We start from the raw sequence: 15,714 nt of genomic DNA on the forward strand, positions 1-15,714 counted from the left end.
AGGTTTTCTAAACAGATTCAGTACAGAATATGAAAATAGAAGAGTTAGGACTATGTTTGTGATAGGTATCAGTTTATTTACCAGTACTATCAGCCATGTATGATAGATAGAGACTGTCTCTCATTGTTGCTAATGAAATAGTTGCCCTCTTTGTTTATTTCAACAGCTTTTTGGAGACTGCAGCATATTTCTGCATGAAACCAAAAATGAGTGAGAAGGAGGTATCACTAAATGCCTTCTTCAGCATTTGGCATGAATTCAGTTCTGATTTTAAAGAGTTCTGGAAGAAGGAAAATAAGCTCATTTTGCAAGAAAGGTAGGTTTCTTGATTTTTGATTACTTTTAAATTATTAATATTATATACAAAAGGAAAATGTATAAAATTGTACATATCTGTTTACTGTTCAAACGTCATGATAATAATGGATCATAAATTCTTAACTTCCAATATTTAAGTGATTGCTACAAAGTCATCACATGTTCTCCTGTTTGCTGCTCAAGAATGTAATATCTCTTCTCATGCTATACTAGACAATCTGCTGTTGCACATTTTTAGGTTTTGTAGCTCCACTTCTGTCATTTTAAAAAATTATATGGGTAACTACATATGTTGCAAAATGCTGCAGACAAGTTTCTTCATTTGATGAGAAAATAAAAACACATTTAGCCAATCTTGCAACAGTTGCACAGCCTGCTAGTTGACCTAATTGAAATTTATGACCCCAACCCTTAATGGTAGACATGGGAAACCCGTGGCCCTCCAGATGTTGTTGGACTACAACTTCCATCCTTGACCATTGGGCCATTCTGACTGAGACCAATGGACATTGAATCCCAGAAATTCTAGAAAGCCACAGCTTCCCTATCCCTGCTGAATGGCCTGGGAACTGCATGGGAAGATTGACTCTCTCTCTACAGAAGCACTTGCCAACGTTGGTAGGAGAAACCCTACCCAGGTACTCATCATTAAGAGCAGTGTAGCGGAGGTGGAGCATTTACTGCACTAGCTCTGAAGCTGTGGCATTCAATCCGCAATTTAATAAACGTTCATATTTGCTATGAATGTTTTAGATATTGCCTTTTCTGCAAGTCATTGGAGGTTTTTAGGCTGGAATACAATGATATTATGGGTGAGATTGTATTATTGTTATTTATGATTGTGTGATTTATTATATTTTACTGTCATAAACTACCTTAGTCTTAATTGGAGAAGGCAAGATTCATTCTATCCCACTCCCCCAATACACCCAGTGTGGGAAGGTTGGTGCCTTTTGTGCACAGCCCTATGCCTGCAAGATGACCTAGGGTCAACTGCAAAGTTCTCTTGGTGAGTAAAGTCTGGCCAGAACTGGCTTCCCCATGTTTCGGACACAATACAAACAGACACAAGAATATTCCAGGGTTGCAAATAGCCACAACTTTGATTACAGGTGTATGTAGGCTTAGGCTTAGGCACTGGGTGTTCATCCTGAGGTTTTCAAGGTTGTGCCTGGGTTAAGGGCCATCTTAAGACGTGAATCAGCTAAGCTGGCCTCCCAGGCTACCACATGGAAGTCCTATGTCCTGTCTGCTCCCCTATAGGCTTCAGGACAGGACTGCCACCCAGAACTGCCACTAGAGTATTTAACCCAATGCCTTATCCACCAATAGTTGTGATGATTGCTATGAGGAATAAAAATCCCAAATGGACTCAATTTGTTTGCAGGCAAATTTCTTCCCAGCCCTAAATATGGTGACCAATTATATCCACAGCAAAGTCTTTAAAACAGACCCATGTGCTGGCTGGGTAGGTTGATTGGCCACCAAATGGAAAAACAATGCAAGTGTCATGCCAAAGATTATTGCTGTCTTATTTTCCGCACACTCATCATTAAGCCTGAATAGCCAGACAGTGCCCACCCATAATAGTAACTGATTCATGTTATATAATCTGAAATGCTGCTTGAATACTCAATAAAAAATAGCATATGTCATTTACGTGTGTAAGACTTACCTTCAATCTAGCCTTAAGGGAATGGTTACTCTTTTGCACCTTGTACTACTATTTGGTTATGCTTCTTTGTTTCACTCACAAAAACAACAGCCCCTATTTATATTTTTGGACATTGGGAATTTGTCAGGCATGGAACTAAGTTCCAGCACTGCTGCCTGACTGCATCAGCACCAACCAACCACGGACAGCACTCTTAAATGGCGTGAAGCTACTGCTTTCAGGAAGATTCTCAGTTCATGTCATTCACAACATACATTAAAGAGGAGGATTGATCAAGAACTCTTAACTTCTGGCCTTAATGGGGTCACCCTTAGTTTTATAAAGAAACACTTATCTGATTGGCATATTCTCTAAGATATCATCACATCAATAATCCTCTAGCAAAATATGGCTGTAATATATTGTGATGGTGCTATATTGAGTTTGGTGGATATGATGTAGTATCTGTCTAGAATAACAGAATCCTTCAAAATTTTGGAGAGTTTTGATGACACACAATTCAAATCATCTTCTGGATTATTTAGTATGACAAAAAATGTATCCTTCATAGATTAGCATTGGCTATGGAGGCATATTGGTCCCACAGAAAGTAGATAATTAAAGACAGAATATAAATTTAGCTTTCTGACATTGTCAAAACAATGTCAAATGTCAAAACAATGTCAAAACAAAATCTTTCTGACATTAGCCACAATGATAAAGTTTTGTACTAAAGCTGTTAAAGGAAAGAGGGAACTAAACCCATTTCAATTGGAAATCAAGAAACACTAGCAATTAGTCAGCATAAGGGAAGAAAAGTTAGTCAAGGAGTTTTCAAAATCTTCTCTCCAGAAGACTGAGTTAGCAACTGCCAGAGATGACTGAAGTGCAGAGAATCAGCCATGGCACTGATTTTATTTGGTTTTATTATTTATTATTTTCAGACTCCTTCCAACAATGCACTTCTAATAAGCTTGTCTGTAGCTGTTTCCTTATGCTTGTATTTTTAAGGACTCAGTTCTTATTTGCTTTAAATCTGTGAGGTCTTCCAGTTTCACTCCAGTAATGTGATGCAAAGAATGAATGGCATTAGTTTTTACCAGAGCTGAATCTTGAGGCTTTGCTTCATTGCATCAATGTTGTGACATCTTTCCGTGTTCAAGGAGAATCCCAGACCAATTTTTAGCAGGGCTTGGGTGCCTTCCCATTGACATCAGCATGTCCAAATGTTACACCTGCTGCCTATATTTTAACTTTGCTCTGAAACCTTTGACCCTTCTCTGTGTTCCAGAAATTCATTTTGAATACAAACTTCTTTTTAAAAAAATCCAGTGTGGTATGTGCTGAATCTTTGAGTAACCAGATATTGCTTTTGTGAACAATGGGTTGCATTCCAGCCATTCATAATACATGAGGGTATCCAAGGATTTACTTAACTCAGCATTGACAGCTATGGAGTGTGACTGCACTCTGCTCTTTTACTAGGCATTGCTATTCTTCACTGGGGAGATTTCTGGCTATGAGAGAGCAACTTGTTCTTCCAACCTGATGGCAGGAATCTTAATTGCTCATTCCAAGGTTTTGTAACCCCTTCATCGGCTACCATTCCACTTTTGTTTTAGGTGGGGTGTGAAATGAAAGGACTGGAAGGTTTTCTTCCTGAGCAGCCTATCATAAGTTCCCATGAAGGGTGGCATTGCCAAAGAAGCACAAGCATTCCCTCTCTGTCTTTCTTTTCATTGGGAGAAGCACAGATTATTTTTCTCAGTGCTGCAACTGCCATCTCTAGTTGAACACGCAGGAGGGGGTGGGGGTGTTCAAGCCTTGGCTAAAATGCCAAAGAGGCATGAAGGACCTCAGGGAAGAAATTAGGCAGTAATGGAGGCCGTTGCTCAAGAAACTAAGCATCACCTTTCAAGGAATTTACTTCTCTATCTGTTGCTATAACTACAGTTCAGAGCTGCCTTCTTAAGACTTTTGGTTGAGACTTCTAGGTGTAAATTAAGTGGTTAAGCAGTGTGTGTACACACACACACACACACACACACAAACACACACACACACACACACACACACACACACACACGTAAAGAGAGAGACAGAAACTAAGAGGCAGGATTTCTTAGGCTTTGGCACTGCTCAGTTGCCAGGTCTGCTTGATGCTTATTGCATACTACGTATGTTTGTTTATTTAGAGTACACATACCAGTAAAAATTCTGCTAGCTGTGTTCTGTACTAGTTGAAGTTTCTGAGACTTCTTCAGGGCCACTTGACAATGCTGTATCTAAAATACCATCAAGCTGCAAACTTCCTCTCTCTGGTGGGAATGCAGTCCCAATCCAGAGCTGGTTGTGCATCAGTTCCCGGGTCCTTCAGTGGCTCCACTGGATCAGGATTCAGTTTCAGTTTATTGGCCCTCATCCAGTCTATTATCAAATCTAGGCACCAGTTCAGAACCTCCGCAGCTTCACTTAACTCATAGAATCATAGAATCTTAGAGCTGGAAGAGACCCAAGAGTCATCTAGACCAACCCACTGCAATGCAGGAATCTCAGCTAAAGCATCCCTGACAGATGGCCATCCAACCTCTGTTTAAAAACCTCCAAGGAAGGAAAGTCAAAAATAAAGCTGTGTATCATCACCCTATAGCTGCCTCTTCCATTTCTCTGTACATGACTTTTAAAATACAATCCTGTTGGTCCCAGCAACTAATTTAAAAAGTATGAATATGCAAGAATTGCTGCTAGGAAGTAAAGGAAAACCCTGTATTTGTATGCTAGTAGATTTTACACTGTACCTCATCCTGAGATCATGTGATAAAGAGTGAGATATAAAATAGATAATAATAATAATAATAATAATAATAATAATAATAATAATAATAATTTATACCCTGCCCATCTGGCTGGGCTTCCCCAGCCACTCTGGACAGCTGGGGACATGCATCAAACATTAAAAGCTTCCCTAAACAGGGCTGCCTTCAGATATCTTCTAAAAGTCTGGTAGTTGTTGTTCTCTTTGACATCTGGTGGGAGGGTGCTCCACAGGGCGGGTGCCACTACCGAAGGTCCTCTGCCTGGTTCCCTGTAACCTCACTTCTCACAGTGAGGGAACTGCCAGAAGGCCCTCGGCACTGGACCTCAGTGTCCAGGTAGAATGATGGGGGCGGAGACACTCCTTCAGATATACTGGACCGAGGCCGTTTAGGGCTTTAAAGGTCAGCTCCAACACTTGGAATTGTACTCGGAAATGTACTGGGAGCCAATGTAGGTCTTTCAAGACCAGTGTTATGTGGTCTCGGCGGCCGCTCCCAGTCACCAATCTAGCTGCTGCATTCTGGATTAGTTGTATTTTCCGGGTCACCTTCAAAGGTAGCCCCACATACAGCACATTGCAGTAGTCCAAGTGAGAGATAACCAGAGCATGCACCACTCTGGCGAGACAGTCCGCGGGTAGATAGGGTCTCAGCCTGTGTACCAGATGGAGCTGCCCTGGAGATAGATAGATGGATAGATAGATAGATAGATGATAGATAGATAGATAGATAGATAGATAGATAGATAGATGATAGATAGATAGATAGATAGATAGATAGATAGATAGATAGAATGGAAATACTTGCTTGCTTGTTTTTTAAACAGTAGCTACGCTCCATGGAAACAACAGAATTCCCCATACCACCTTAAAGACTAATAAATATATAATGGCATAAGCTTTCATAGACTATTGCCCACTTCGTCAGGTGCTAGAATTGTTTTCCTTAGTTATCCACTCACACCAGTGTATTAGGATGGAGCTGAAATGTAAAAAAAAAAAAATCCAAAAAGGGCAGTTTGTGATAATTTAGTTAGAGCTTCAGTTAGAGTTATAAGCACCGTGACCATTCACAATATTGGTATGTGACACTTGGGTAAGAGGACAGGCCTTCATATTGATCAGTAACCAGTTAAAGTACACAGAAAGTAGGAATAAACGGACAGATTTCACAATGGGCATTTCTCATCAGGTCTGCTCTGGTAACTTCAGTGGAGTCAGTTTTTTACCATATGGCGTAAGGGCAGACCCAGAATGTTTTGTGATGCTTGCTGTAACATTGAACTCCCCACTTCATTCATTGAGTTTGATGCAGGGCTTTCCCCTTCACTGCGTGCAGGCAGATCCCACCCTTACCTTATATAAGGAGCCCCAGTTATGCATAAATTTATGTTTGCAAGAGTTTCTACATAGCTGAAAAACGAAAACAACAGATAAACCTTTGCAGCTTGCTAAAATAAAGGAGGTTTGTGACCCACCCCCACCCACCCCAAATTGTTTTAGTCGGTGGAAAATTCCAATAAATTGCAAACAATAAGCCTAAAGCTTATAAATTTTATCACAAACAGAAACTGAAGTAAAGTTATCTGAATTCTTGATGCTATGTTTCTCAAATCCAATTCAGTTGTTTCAGACTAGCAGCCACTTCCACACTTTCAAACCCTAAGATGCATCTTGGACTTCCTTGGCTATAAAAGTTGCCCATTCCTGCAAGAATAGCACTTAAGCTGGCACCTGGTGTGTCATGTTGTACATCTAGATGAAAGGAGAGATTCCTGGCCAATATGTCTCCACAGCTCATTGATCTCCCTCTGAAGAAAGACTGGTATGTCTCCCTACAGATTACTCGGCAGGATGATTTAAAGCTTGCTGTTGAACGATTTAAAGTCTGGCATTGTGTAGCTATGTATTGCATAGGAAGTAGCATGCCGGTAAGCTGTCTTCTTCTTCCAAAGAAGGGCATTTAATCTTGTAGCAGGAGGCACGTCCTCTCCAAGTAAGCTAACGGATCTTTTGTTAGCCTTCAGAATAGAAGGGACCAAATTGGACTTTATGATGACACACCTAGAGACAAGGGAATTGCAATTGTTTGTTTGTTTGAGGCTGGAAGGTTAGGAGGGTGGGCCCGTGCACTTTGAGTTTTAGTAACAAGATCAATGGTAGTGGCAAAGTTCCTAACCCTCAAAACTGCTTAAAGGAGAAACTTCATATGGCTCAAGAGTTAAACCTTTCATAGCCACTGCCACTTGTGCTGGTGGTAATTTCTGCCTCACCATTTCTTTTCCTTTCTGTATACGTGTTTGCTTCTCTCAAGACCCCTTTTCATGCCCCTTTCCTGACTAGTTTGCTCTTCTGTTCTTTCTGCCCCTTCTTTAGTCTGGTCCATGATGCCTGGAGAAAAAGCCCCCTTCCTCCCAATAACTTCAGGTCCCACAGACAGTGCGCTGCCACCACCTCCCTTTCCTCTTAAATCCAGGGAACAGACTACATGTTACATGGGAAATGTAAAGTTGGATCTTCCAATGTTTTGATATACGCTTAAAAGCTGCTGAGTTGCCTGAAATATATTGGAGCAGGGGTGCTGGGAGAGGAGGTGTTAATCCTTTTCCCCCCTCATCATTTTCCCAAGCTAGATTCTCCCTTTCAGTAATGCTGCTTTAAAGTGAAAATAAAAATCTTGGAACATCTGATCTTTGTCTTCTGGTGTGAGAGGCAACATGGAAGGGCAAGGGCAACTATTGTCTCAAAATAACTCAGCTCTGATGGTGTTTCCTGCTTGGCAGGGGGTTGGACTCGATGGCCCTTGTGGTCTCTTCCAACTCTATGATTCTATGATTCTAACTCAGGGATCATGTGAATGGGCCATTGCAAGTAGATCAATCTTACCCCAATAGAAGATGTTGAGGATTTTATTTGGGATGGAATAATGTTGCTGCTATGCTGAGATACCTTCATGCTTATATTAAGTTTTATACAAGGTGATCTGGAGGTCAAGCTACAGTGCCAAGTAATTTTATAGCATCAGTGAAGGAAATGTTCTCCATGATGGACAATTGCCACTGATTAGTAAACAGCAAAAAAGGTGAAGAATCATGGCATGGAAGCAACCCTTGATGTTACTAGTGTGGCTAATGTTAGTGAATAAAAGTTCTATTCTAAGGATATGAAAGTGGGTGTAAGTACAGTGGATCTAAATTTAAAAGCAAATCTTCAATACCCATCTACAAATGTGAAGAGTAATCTGCCATCAGAAATCCTGAGAAATCAATGCAGAATGTTTTAAGCCATCATTTTAAAAAGGAAATAGAAACCATGCTGTGTTTTGAAATTGCAGTGGTTGGATTCTATTATTATTATTCTTATTATTCCAGAAAGTACTGAATTAATAAGTAGATAAATTTGATGCTATGATCCTGGAAGTATGTTTTTTTTTAAAGAGTAATGTTAGCTACTCCTTAGCTTATTGTTGGAAGGCTTGTCGTGACCACTTCAACTACCAAATGCATGAACATTCCAGCCTTGTCAGTCTGTTTAAATTAGTCATGTACTACTAGACTCTGGCAAAGTGTAAAGGTATCTGCACCAAGCCAACTTGGAGCCAGTAGGAAATGAATCTGTCTACCAGAGATACTTCTTTAGACAAAATTATTAATGCTTAGTGGCAGGGAAGTGGCTTTCTTTCTCACTGGGTTGAATGATGGGAGAAATTCTCTCATGATAAGCCCATGATCAGTCTAGTGTTTGGTGTAGAAGATAGATAAAATGATTCTGCAGGAATGTCTGGTTTCTTTTCCCTGTATCTATCTTATTCATCTTGCAAACTGTTTTCAGACTTAATCATAGTGAACATTTTGTATACATTTGCCTGACAATAAATAAGAAGGATAGAGAGGTAAAAGTGCTGGGGGGAAAACAACTTAATTATGATGGAAACAAGGAACAGTTCCCTTTGTTTAGGTTAACCCTCTGCTATCTATCCACACTTTATTCAAGGACAGAATTGGAAAATCTTTTGAACCACATGCCTGGTAACCAGCTAAATTTTTTAAAAAATTATAGTATGACACACACACATGAGGTGCATGTTAATTTTCAACCAGGGAGGGGGCAATTAGCAGCTAATTCCCAAGTTACAAGTAGAGTTCAGCTAGTTTCTACCTTAATTTCTTGTTCGGCTAAGTATGTAGCATCAAAGTGCAGTCTGGCACACAGGGGAAAGATTGTCAGAAGCATGCAGTAACACCTGGGTTAAAATACTTTTAAAACTTAATTAATTAATATTGGAAATGAAAGGTATGAAGAATAAACCAGATAATGTAAAAAGAACCAAAACAGTTTACTCTTCCTATCCAGCCCTAGACAATAATAAATATTAAATTCAAACGTCCTTGTGAGGAATAACCCATAATGTTCAGGAAATGCCAAATATCCATAGGGAATAATCCCAATTTTTGACCCTATAGAATCAGGGGAGAAACAGATGAGGTGGCAATGGCATGTCACCTGTGGTCATGTGTGCTTGGGTACACTTAGGGGCAGTGTTGATAAATGGTGACATGTCCCACATGTAGGAAAGGTGTGCTTGGAGACAGGAGCCACAAGCACATTTTTACAGGAAGTAAAAAGTGAGAACTGTGAGACATTTCCAATCTACCCCCTGGTAGACAACAGCCAGTGAGTGGTGGCAGGAATTCTGCTGGCCTGTGTGCAGAAGAATACTTGAAACATGATAGTTCAATATAATGAGGAAACTAGGCCATTTCCTCTAGGTCCATTGGGATTTTGGAAAGAAACTTGGGTTTTATTCCCAGGTATTCCTCCACGATGATTTGTTTGGTGCAAGTTGTACTTGATTACTATCAAAACAATTTCCGTTGGTTGAGGTGATTTTATATTATGGGGTGGTCTTCTAAATCACTACAGGATTGAATGTTAGAGCCACGTCACACATTCTGGGAAATGATGACTTGTGCTTCCATTTGTAGGACTTGCACATGGGTCACCAAGCAGATACTTCCATACCATCACCCGGTCAAGAGGTGCAAGTGTCACTTCTATGTGGAACTCACATATCTTGCCATGTGGGCACCTGTGACTCCTCCTGCCCATTCCTTTTCTGGTCCTGCCCAGCACATCTGGAGTTCTAGTCATCACAATAGGGGGCAGTGGAGGGGTGATGATGTTGTGAAGCTTCACATACTTTTCCGCACACTGGAACTATTGATTTACTACTTTCTATAAAATCTCTTTTTACCCTATCAGAGCTGCTTAGGTGGTTCACAAAACAATATGAAAACCAGCTCCAATATAATAATAATAATAATAATAATAATAATAATAATAATAATGACAACAGCTATAAAATGTGAAACAACCACAAGCAAAATAGCAACATGAGAATATTTGAGTTCCTTTCGTTTAGGCCATACCTTGTTTGGCACTGAGGTACGCATATACAATACAGCTTTTCATTGATAGGGTCACTTATTTTCTATTTCTGGCTTTGGGCCCTTTTAATATTTCAGTCTGTGGTGAGAGCCCATCTAAGACGATAACTTATATTCAATTGGCCCACTTTACCACACTGCTGTTTGGAGGGAATCAGAACAATAACTTCTCTGCTGCAGTTTTTTTATATTTTCTTTGTGTATGTGTTGGACCAGCCTGCAGATTTTTCCATCTAAACTAGTCTCAGACAGCTTCCAGGAGTGCTAGTACCCAGCCATGCTGTCTCCTGAAATGCTCTGTTCTTTCCCTACAACTGTTAACCACTTGCTTACATATCTGAATAAACGAGCTTGTAAGTAAGAAAAACAATTGTCTGGAAAGTCTGGTATGGCAGCCAAAGCAAAGGAGTTCTTCTCATGAGAACAATAAACCTGAAGCAGAAAAGATGGTAAGGATGCTGTAGAGAGATTAGCATGATATATCGTTACTCAGGGGAGGACAGCCTGCCTCCCGTACATAGCATAAAGCATGCCATAGGCTCCTTTTTTATTCATGTGAATTCTGACTTCTTTTAAAATTATAGTCCTCAGGATTATAGAAAAGGCAAGTTGGACAATGTAATGACAAACAAGCTAAGGACATAGAAACAATGTGAGAACTATCAAGTAGCTCACTTTTAATTACATATTTCAACTGTTCTTGTTTTTCTGTTTAGATCAGGGATAGCCAATGTGGTACCCTGCAGGTAGTGTGGACTACAGCACCCATAATCCCTGACCATTGGTCATGCTGGCTAGGGCTGGTGGGAATTGTAGTCCACATCTGGTTTAGATGCTGAGTTTTCCCCCCAAGGCTCAATAAAATGTTCATATTCAAAGATGTTTTTGAAAATGAGAATGTTCAAAATATCATTCAAAAGTGATCTTCTGGGGATCTGATATCCTTGTCATAGTAATGGCCTCCTAAACATAAAACTGGAGAGCAATAAACATTCTTGTTTAGACAAGCCTACACAAGTTCTTTGAAAGTTGAGGTAATTTTAAACTGTTTTGGTATGTTAACTTCTATATGTTTTAAAGTATGGTTGTGAATTTTTCTCAGTTTTATCTTTTTGTAAACCACTTTGAGGTTTTTTAAAAATTAAGAGGTGTATAAATTTTATGAAATAAGTTAAATAAATATAGCAATTATTTCTCGTTTTCTTTTTATATTGTTGCTGTTGTTGTTGTTGTTGTTTTCTCATGTTAGAACCATCATTTTCTTTATGGACTGCTGATGCTGGGTTTTTAACAATAAAGTTATGGGGCTCTAGTGACCCAATTGGGTTGTTAATGGAGAATTCCTGTCAGAAGTGGAATTATGTTCTACAGTAAAACAGGTTCAGATTCAACCTCCAAAAATGCATTGTGATTTATGATCAACAATTTCAAGAGTTTCTTAGAATAAATTTAATCATTAGGCAAAGGAATTAATGCAGAAATCACTTGTCAGATAACTACAGTATATAAAGCAATAAATAAACCCAAGGGAACTGGTTCTGATCTTTAAACTGTAAAGAGTATGAGAGATGTAATGGAACTTTGTATATCATTCTTATTCTCAACTATGGGGCATTAGGTACAACAGAACAGTACATTCAGGAATATCATATTTGCATACAGCAACTGTTACAGTTTGCATGTCTCCTTGCAGCAGATGGGCTTTTATTGGCAATATCGATTATCATTTATATTCTGCAAGCCCTCAGAATTATTGTATGTTGAAAAATATTGTCCTTGAGCTGTCCTTCACGTATTATTCAGCCTTCACAAGTGGTTTTGATTTGGCGAATCAATTAAATGTGTTGCAGACTAAAAGAAGCTGAAGAAGTATGTAGACAGAAAAAGGGGAAATCTCTTTACAATATAAAACAAAAGCACGATTCTGGAATTGTAAGTATAGTTCACTTAAGTTTTTTTGTGCCTGCTATGTATGAGTGTTCTCCTCCTGTTAAGGTTTCTGAGCAGAAATCCTCATCATTTCCTCTTAGCATCAGTAAAACAAAAAATGTTGAAACTCACTTAATGACTCTACCCATTTTCCATTGATGCCCTTTATACCTAGAGCTGCCTCTTGGAACCATCTCTGTATGGCCGCCTCCCTTATTTCCTTTAATTTACTCAAATCACCCCCTTTCCAACAAGGCTTTGGATTACCCCAGAGTCCCTATACCATGGGTAGGCAAACTAAGGCCCAATCGCCTTCTAAATCAAACCCAGGAATCAGTGTGTTTTTACAGGAGTAGAATATGTCCTTTCATTTAAAATGCATATCTGGGTTATTTGTGGGTCCTGCCTGGTGTTTTTACATGAGTAGAATATGTGATTTTATTTAAAATGCATCTCTGGGTTATTTGTGGGGCATAGGAATTCATTCATTTAAAAAATATATATATGTATATAGTCCAGCCCCCAACAAGGTCTGAGGGACAGTGGACCAGACCCCTGCTGAAAAAGTTTGCAGACCCCTGGCCTATAACATAGTGTAACTAAGTATATTGAAATCCTTGCATCTCTGCTCCTTTCTCTGTTGTTTCCCTGTGTGTATTTTAGATTGCAAGCTCCCTGGGGCTGGGACCTGTAAATCCTGCTGCTCTTTGGGTACTCCCAGATGGGAGCTTCATATTGTAATTGGCAACAAACTTAAATTGATTTTCCAATGAAACAAAACCTACCAGGAGTTAGCAGATAAGGCCCAAATTGAGAGATTTTGGAACACAAAACTTAGAAAGGCACGTGGGGCACAACATATTCCCAAGGTTGTATTGCTATTTGGAGTAAAATGCTTCTGTGGTTTAGGACGCTGGACTTGGTTCAGTGATCTGTTATATGCAGAAGCTGAAAGTGCTTGCTGTGCTTTCAGACATGTGACACTGATAACATAAAACGGAGGTGCTGTTTTTAATGAAACTTAAATGGTTTTCATTCTTTCTTGCACTTGAAGATAGTGTATTGGAAACAGCTCAGCTTGGCATCCAAACATTCTGATTTAACTGGATTTCAATCTTAGTCTTATTTGCAAGAGAGGAAAATGGTAGATTACCCATTTTTTGTATCTTTGGGGTTCTCACTGCATGGTTGATGATTAGTTCACATGCTCTGAAATTTTGAAACTGATATTTTCTACACCTTTTCATTTTCAGAAAGCGAAGATAAGTATGAAAATATGAAGGTCAAACGGCACGCATCATTGTCCACCTGTTCAATAAACTCAATAAGTCTGATGGGGGGAAGGAGACTACATCACTTGACCCATTTGTTTTCTTGACCTGTTTGCATTTGTTTTCTGTTTCCACTGACTAGAATCTGCTGGGCATTCATTGATAAACAGATTTGCTGTATGGAGTGTCCAAAATCATAAAAGATATTAATTTAAGGCATGCCTCTTCCATGCACTCCATCTTGTCTTTTTCATCCAAATATGCTTTTGCAATGTATTTGGAGGAATACTAACAATAACTAAAGCACCTGGTCTAAGAGGCAGTCATTCAGTCTGCCCTAAACATACTGAAACTATAAACATCTATCATACAAACACTACATTTCCATTCCTGTTGGCAAGATCTTTCCAGAGCAAATACACTGCAGTGCTACATTTAGATTAGGGCTACTTCTTGAGAATTGTTCGTATCTGTTTCATATTGACATTTGTAATCTGTATTTTGAATGGGTAAACTGCTCCTTTTACACTATAATACATTTCCAAAACAAGGTATGTTCAGCACAGCAAATCTTTACAGTTGACAAGGCGGGACATTATCTCTGCATTTTCTGCCACATAATAAAGCAGGGGTGGGGAATTTGTGATTTTTCAAATGTTGATAAACAACAACTCCCATAAGCCCCAGCCATCATGGCCAGTAGTCAGGGAAGATGGGGACTGTAGTCTAGCAGTATCTGGAGGTTCATAATTTCCCCATCCATGTACAAAAGATGGAAACAAAGGAAGGCTACTCAAGGCTGCAGCACAGCGTAGGAATCATTTGAAGGATACTAAACAGCCTTTGGTTTGCTACAAACATTTTTTTAAAATAAAAAAGTTTACAGAGTAACAAGAAACTTGTAGTAGACTTCCTACAAATCTATTGAATCTTGCAGTGTAAAGTACTAAATACTTCCCTTTTATCATCCTTCCGGATGATCAAGGGTGATATTGTGAACCTCAGTTTTCTGGTGACAAAGCAAGGACTATTGATTAATTCAGCTTTACATTTTATTGAGTGCCCATACCGTAAACTACATAAATAGTTGCAGTGCCACCTCAATCTCGGCCAATAAAGACAACCGAATGATTGGTCATATCTAGATTAGACTGCCTCCTCCGCACAATGTAGCATAGATCTACATTCAAAAGTTATTGAAAACAGCCAAATTTAAGGGGGGCGGGATAAAGTGCATAGATTCCAAAGCCATTTAGCATGGAAAGTGCTGGGGTGGTTTTAAGTTCTCACCTGCTGAAATTACTTTCTCTCTCTTTCCATGTAGCCCAGTACATGATACCTGGTTGTCCAGATGTTAGTCTCTGGTTCCAGACATTGAAAAGGCTACATAAATTATGACCTCAGGAATTGACTTTTTAAAATGCCAAGCACTAAAAATATATTTTTCATTCATTGGGGAAATTGTTTCCTGTTATGTGATTACTGATCAGCCTGAAATTTTTTCGTCTTTCAGGTTAGTTCCTGGTAGTTCCTTTATTTGTTTCCCCAGTGTCAGGAATAAAGTTATTTCTTGGGAAATAGAAAAGAGAAGATTGTTGTTACAAGAGACCTATGAAGAGCAAATAAAGAAGTTACAGATATTTTAATAGCACTGATGAAAAACCCATGTTTGTATTTATGTAAGCTATAGTCTCTTGCTGTTTTAACTTCTGTGTTTTCTTTCATTTAAGTGCATTTAAAAACATTGTAGCATGTTTAAGTTTTGTAGCCATCCTCTTCCCTTCAGTATCTCCAATATGTTTATTGCCATACTAAATTAAATAATACTACACTTAACAAAGATCGCTATGTGCAATACTGTATTTAGTGTTTCTATTCCAATTTTTTTTAGAATGTTTATTTATATGAAAAATAAAATAATGAAATTGAAGTTGTTTTGTGTATACAGTACTTAGGACTCTTATTGCACTGGGATTTTGAATTGCTGTTGGTACCTGCAAGAATTCTGAACTGTTAATGGATAGAAATATTTAAAAGCCACTGCTCTGAAAAACTTACAGTCCAAAATATAGACTAAAATGTAAAGATAAAGGACCCCTGGACGGTTAAGTCCAGTTGAATTTGACTATAGTGTGTGGCATTCATCTTCCAAGGGCCAAGACTAAGGAAGAAGCAAGCAGTGTGTGTGTGTGTGTGTGTGTGTGTGTGTGTGTGTGTGTGCGCGCGCGCGCCCAGCTCCTACCCATGTTTCAAGCTGGTATTATTATTTACCCACCCTTC

At 39.1% G+C, this 15,714-nt stretch overlaps 1 protein-coding gene across 2 annotated transcripts in view; it reads left to right on the forward strand.

Moving 5' to 3' along the window:
- FMN2 (formin 2) overlaps positions 1 to 14,297 on the forward strand; it is a 159,675-nt gene extending 145,378 nt beyond the window's left edge. For both annotated transcript variants that reach the window (XM_053382624.1, XM_053382625.1), the window contains 3 exons: positions 167 to 316; positions 12,085 to 12,166; positions 13,417 to 14,297. In XM_053382624.1, coding sequence (XP_053238599.1) covers positions 167 to 316; positions 12,085 to 12,166; positions 13,417 to 13,443 — 259 coding nt within the window. In that variant the 3' untranslated portion in view covers positions 13,444 to 14,297. The remainder of the gene's footprint in view (positions 1 to 166; positions 317 to 12,084; positions 12,167 to 13,416) is intronic.
- Positions 14,298 to 15,714: the final 1,417 nt, after the last annotated feature.

The sequence above is a fragment of the Podarcis raffonei genome, chromosome 3, assembly GCF_027172205.1.
Source record: "Podarcis raffonei isolate rPodRaf1 chromosome 3, rPodRaf1.pri, whole genome shotgun sequence".
Lineage (NCBI taxonomy): Eukaryota > Metazoa > Chordata > Lepidosauria > Squamata > Lacertidae > Podarcis > Podarcis raffonei.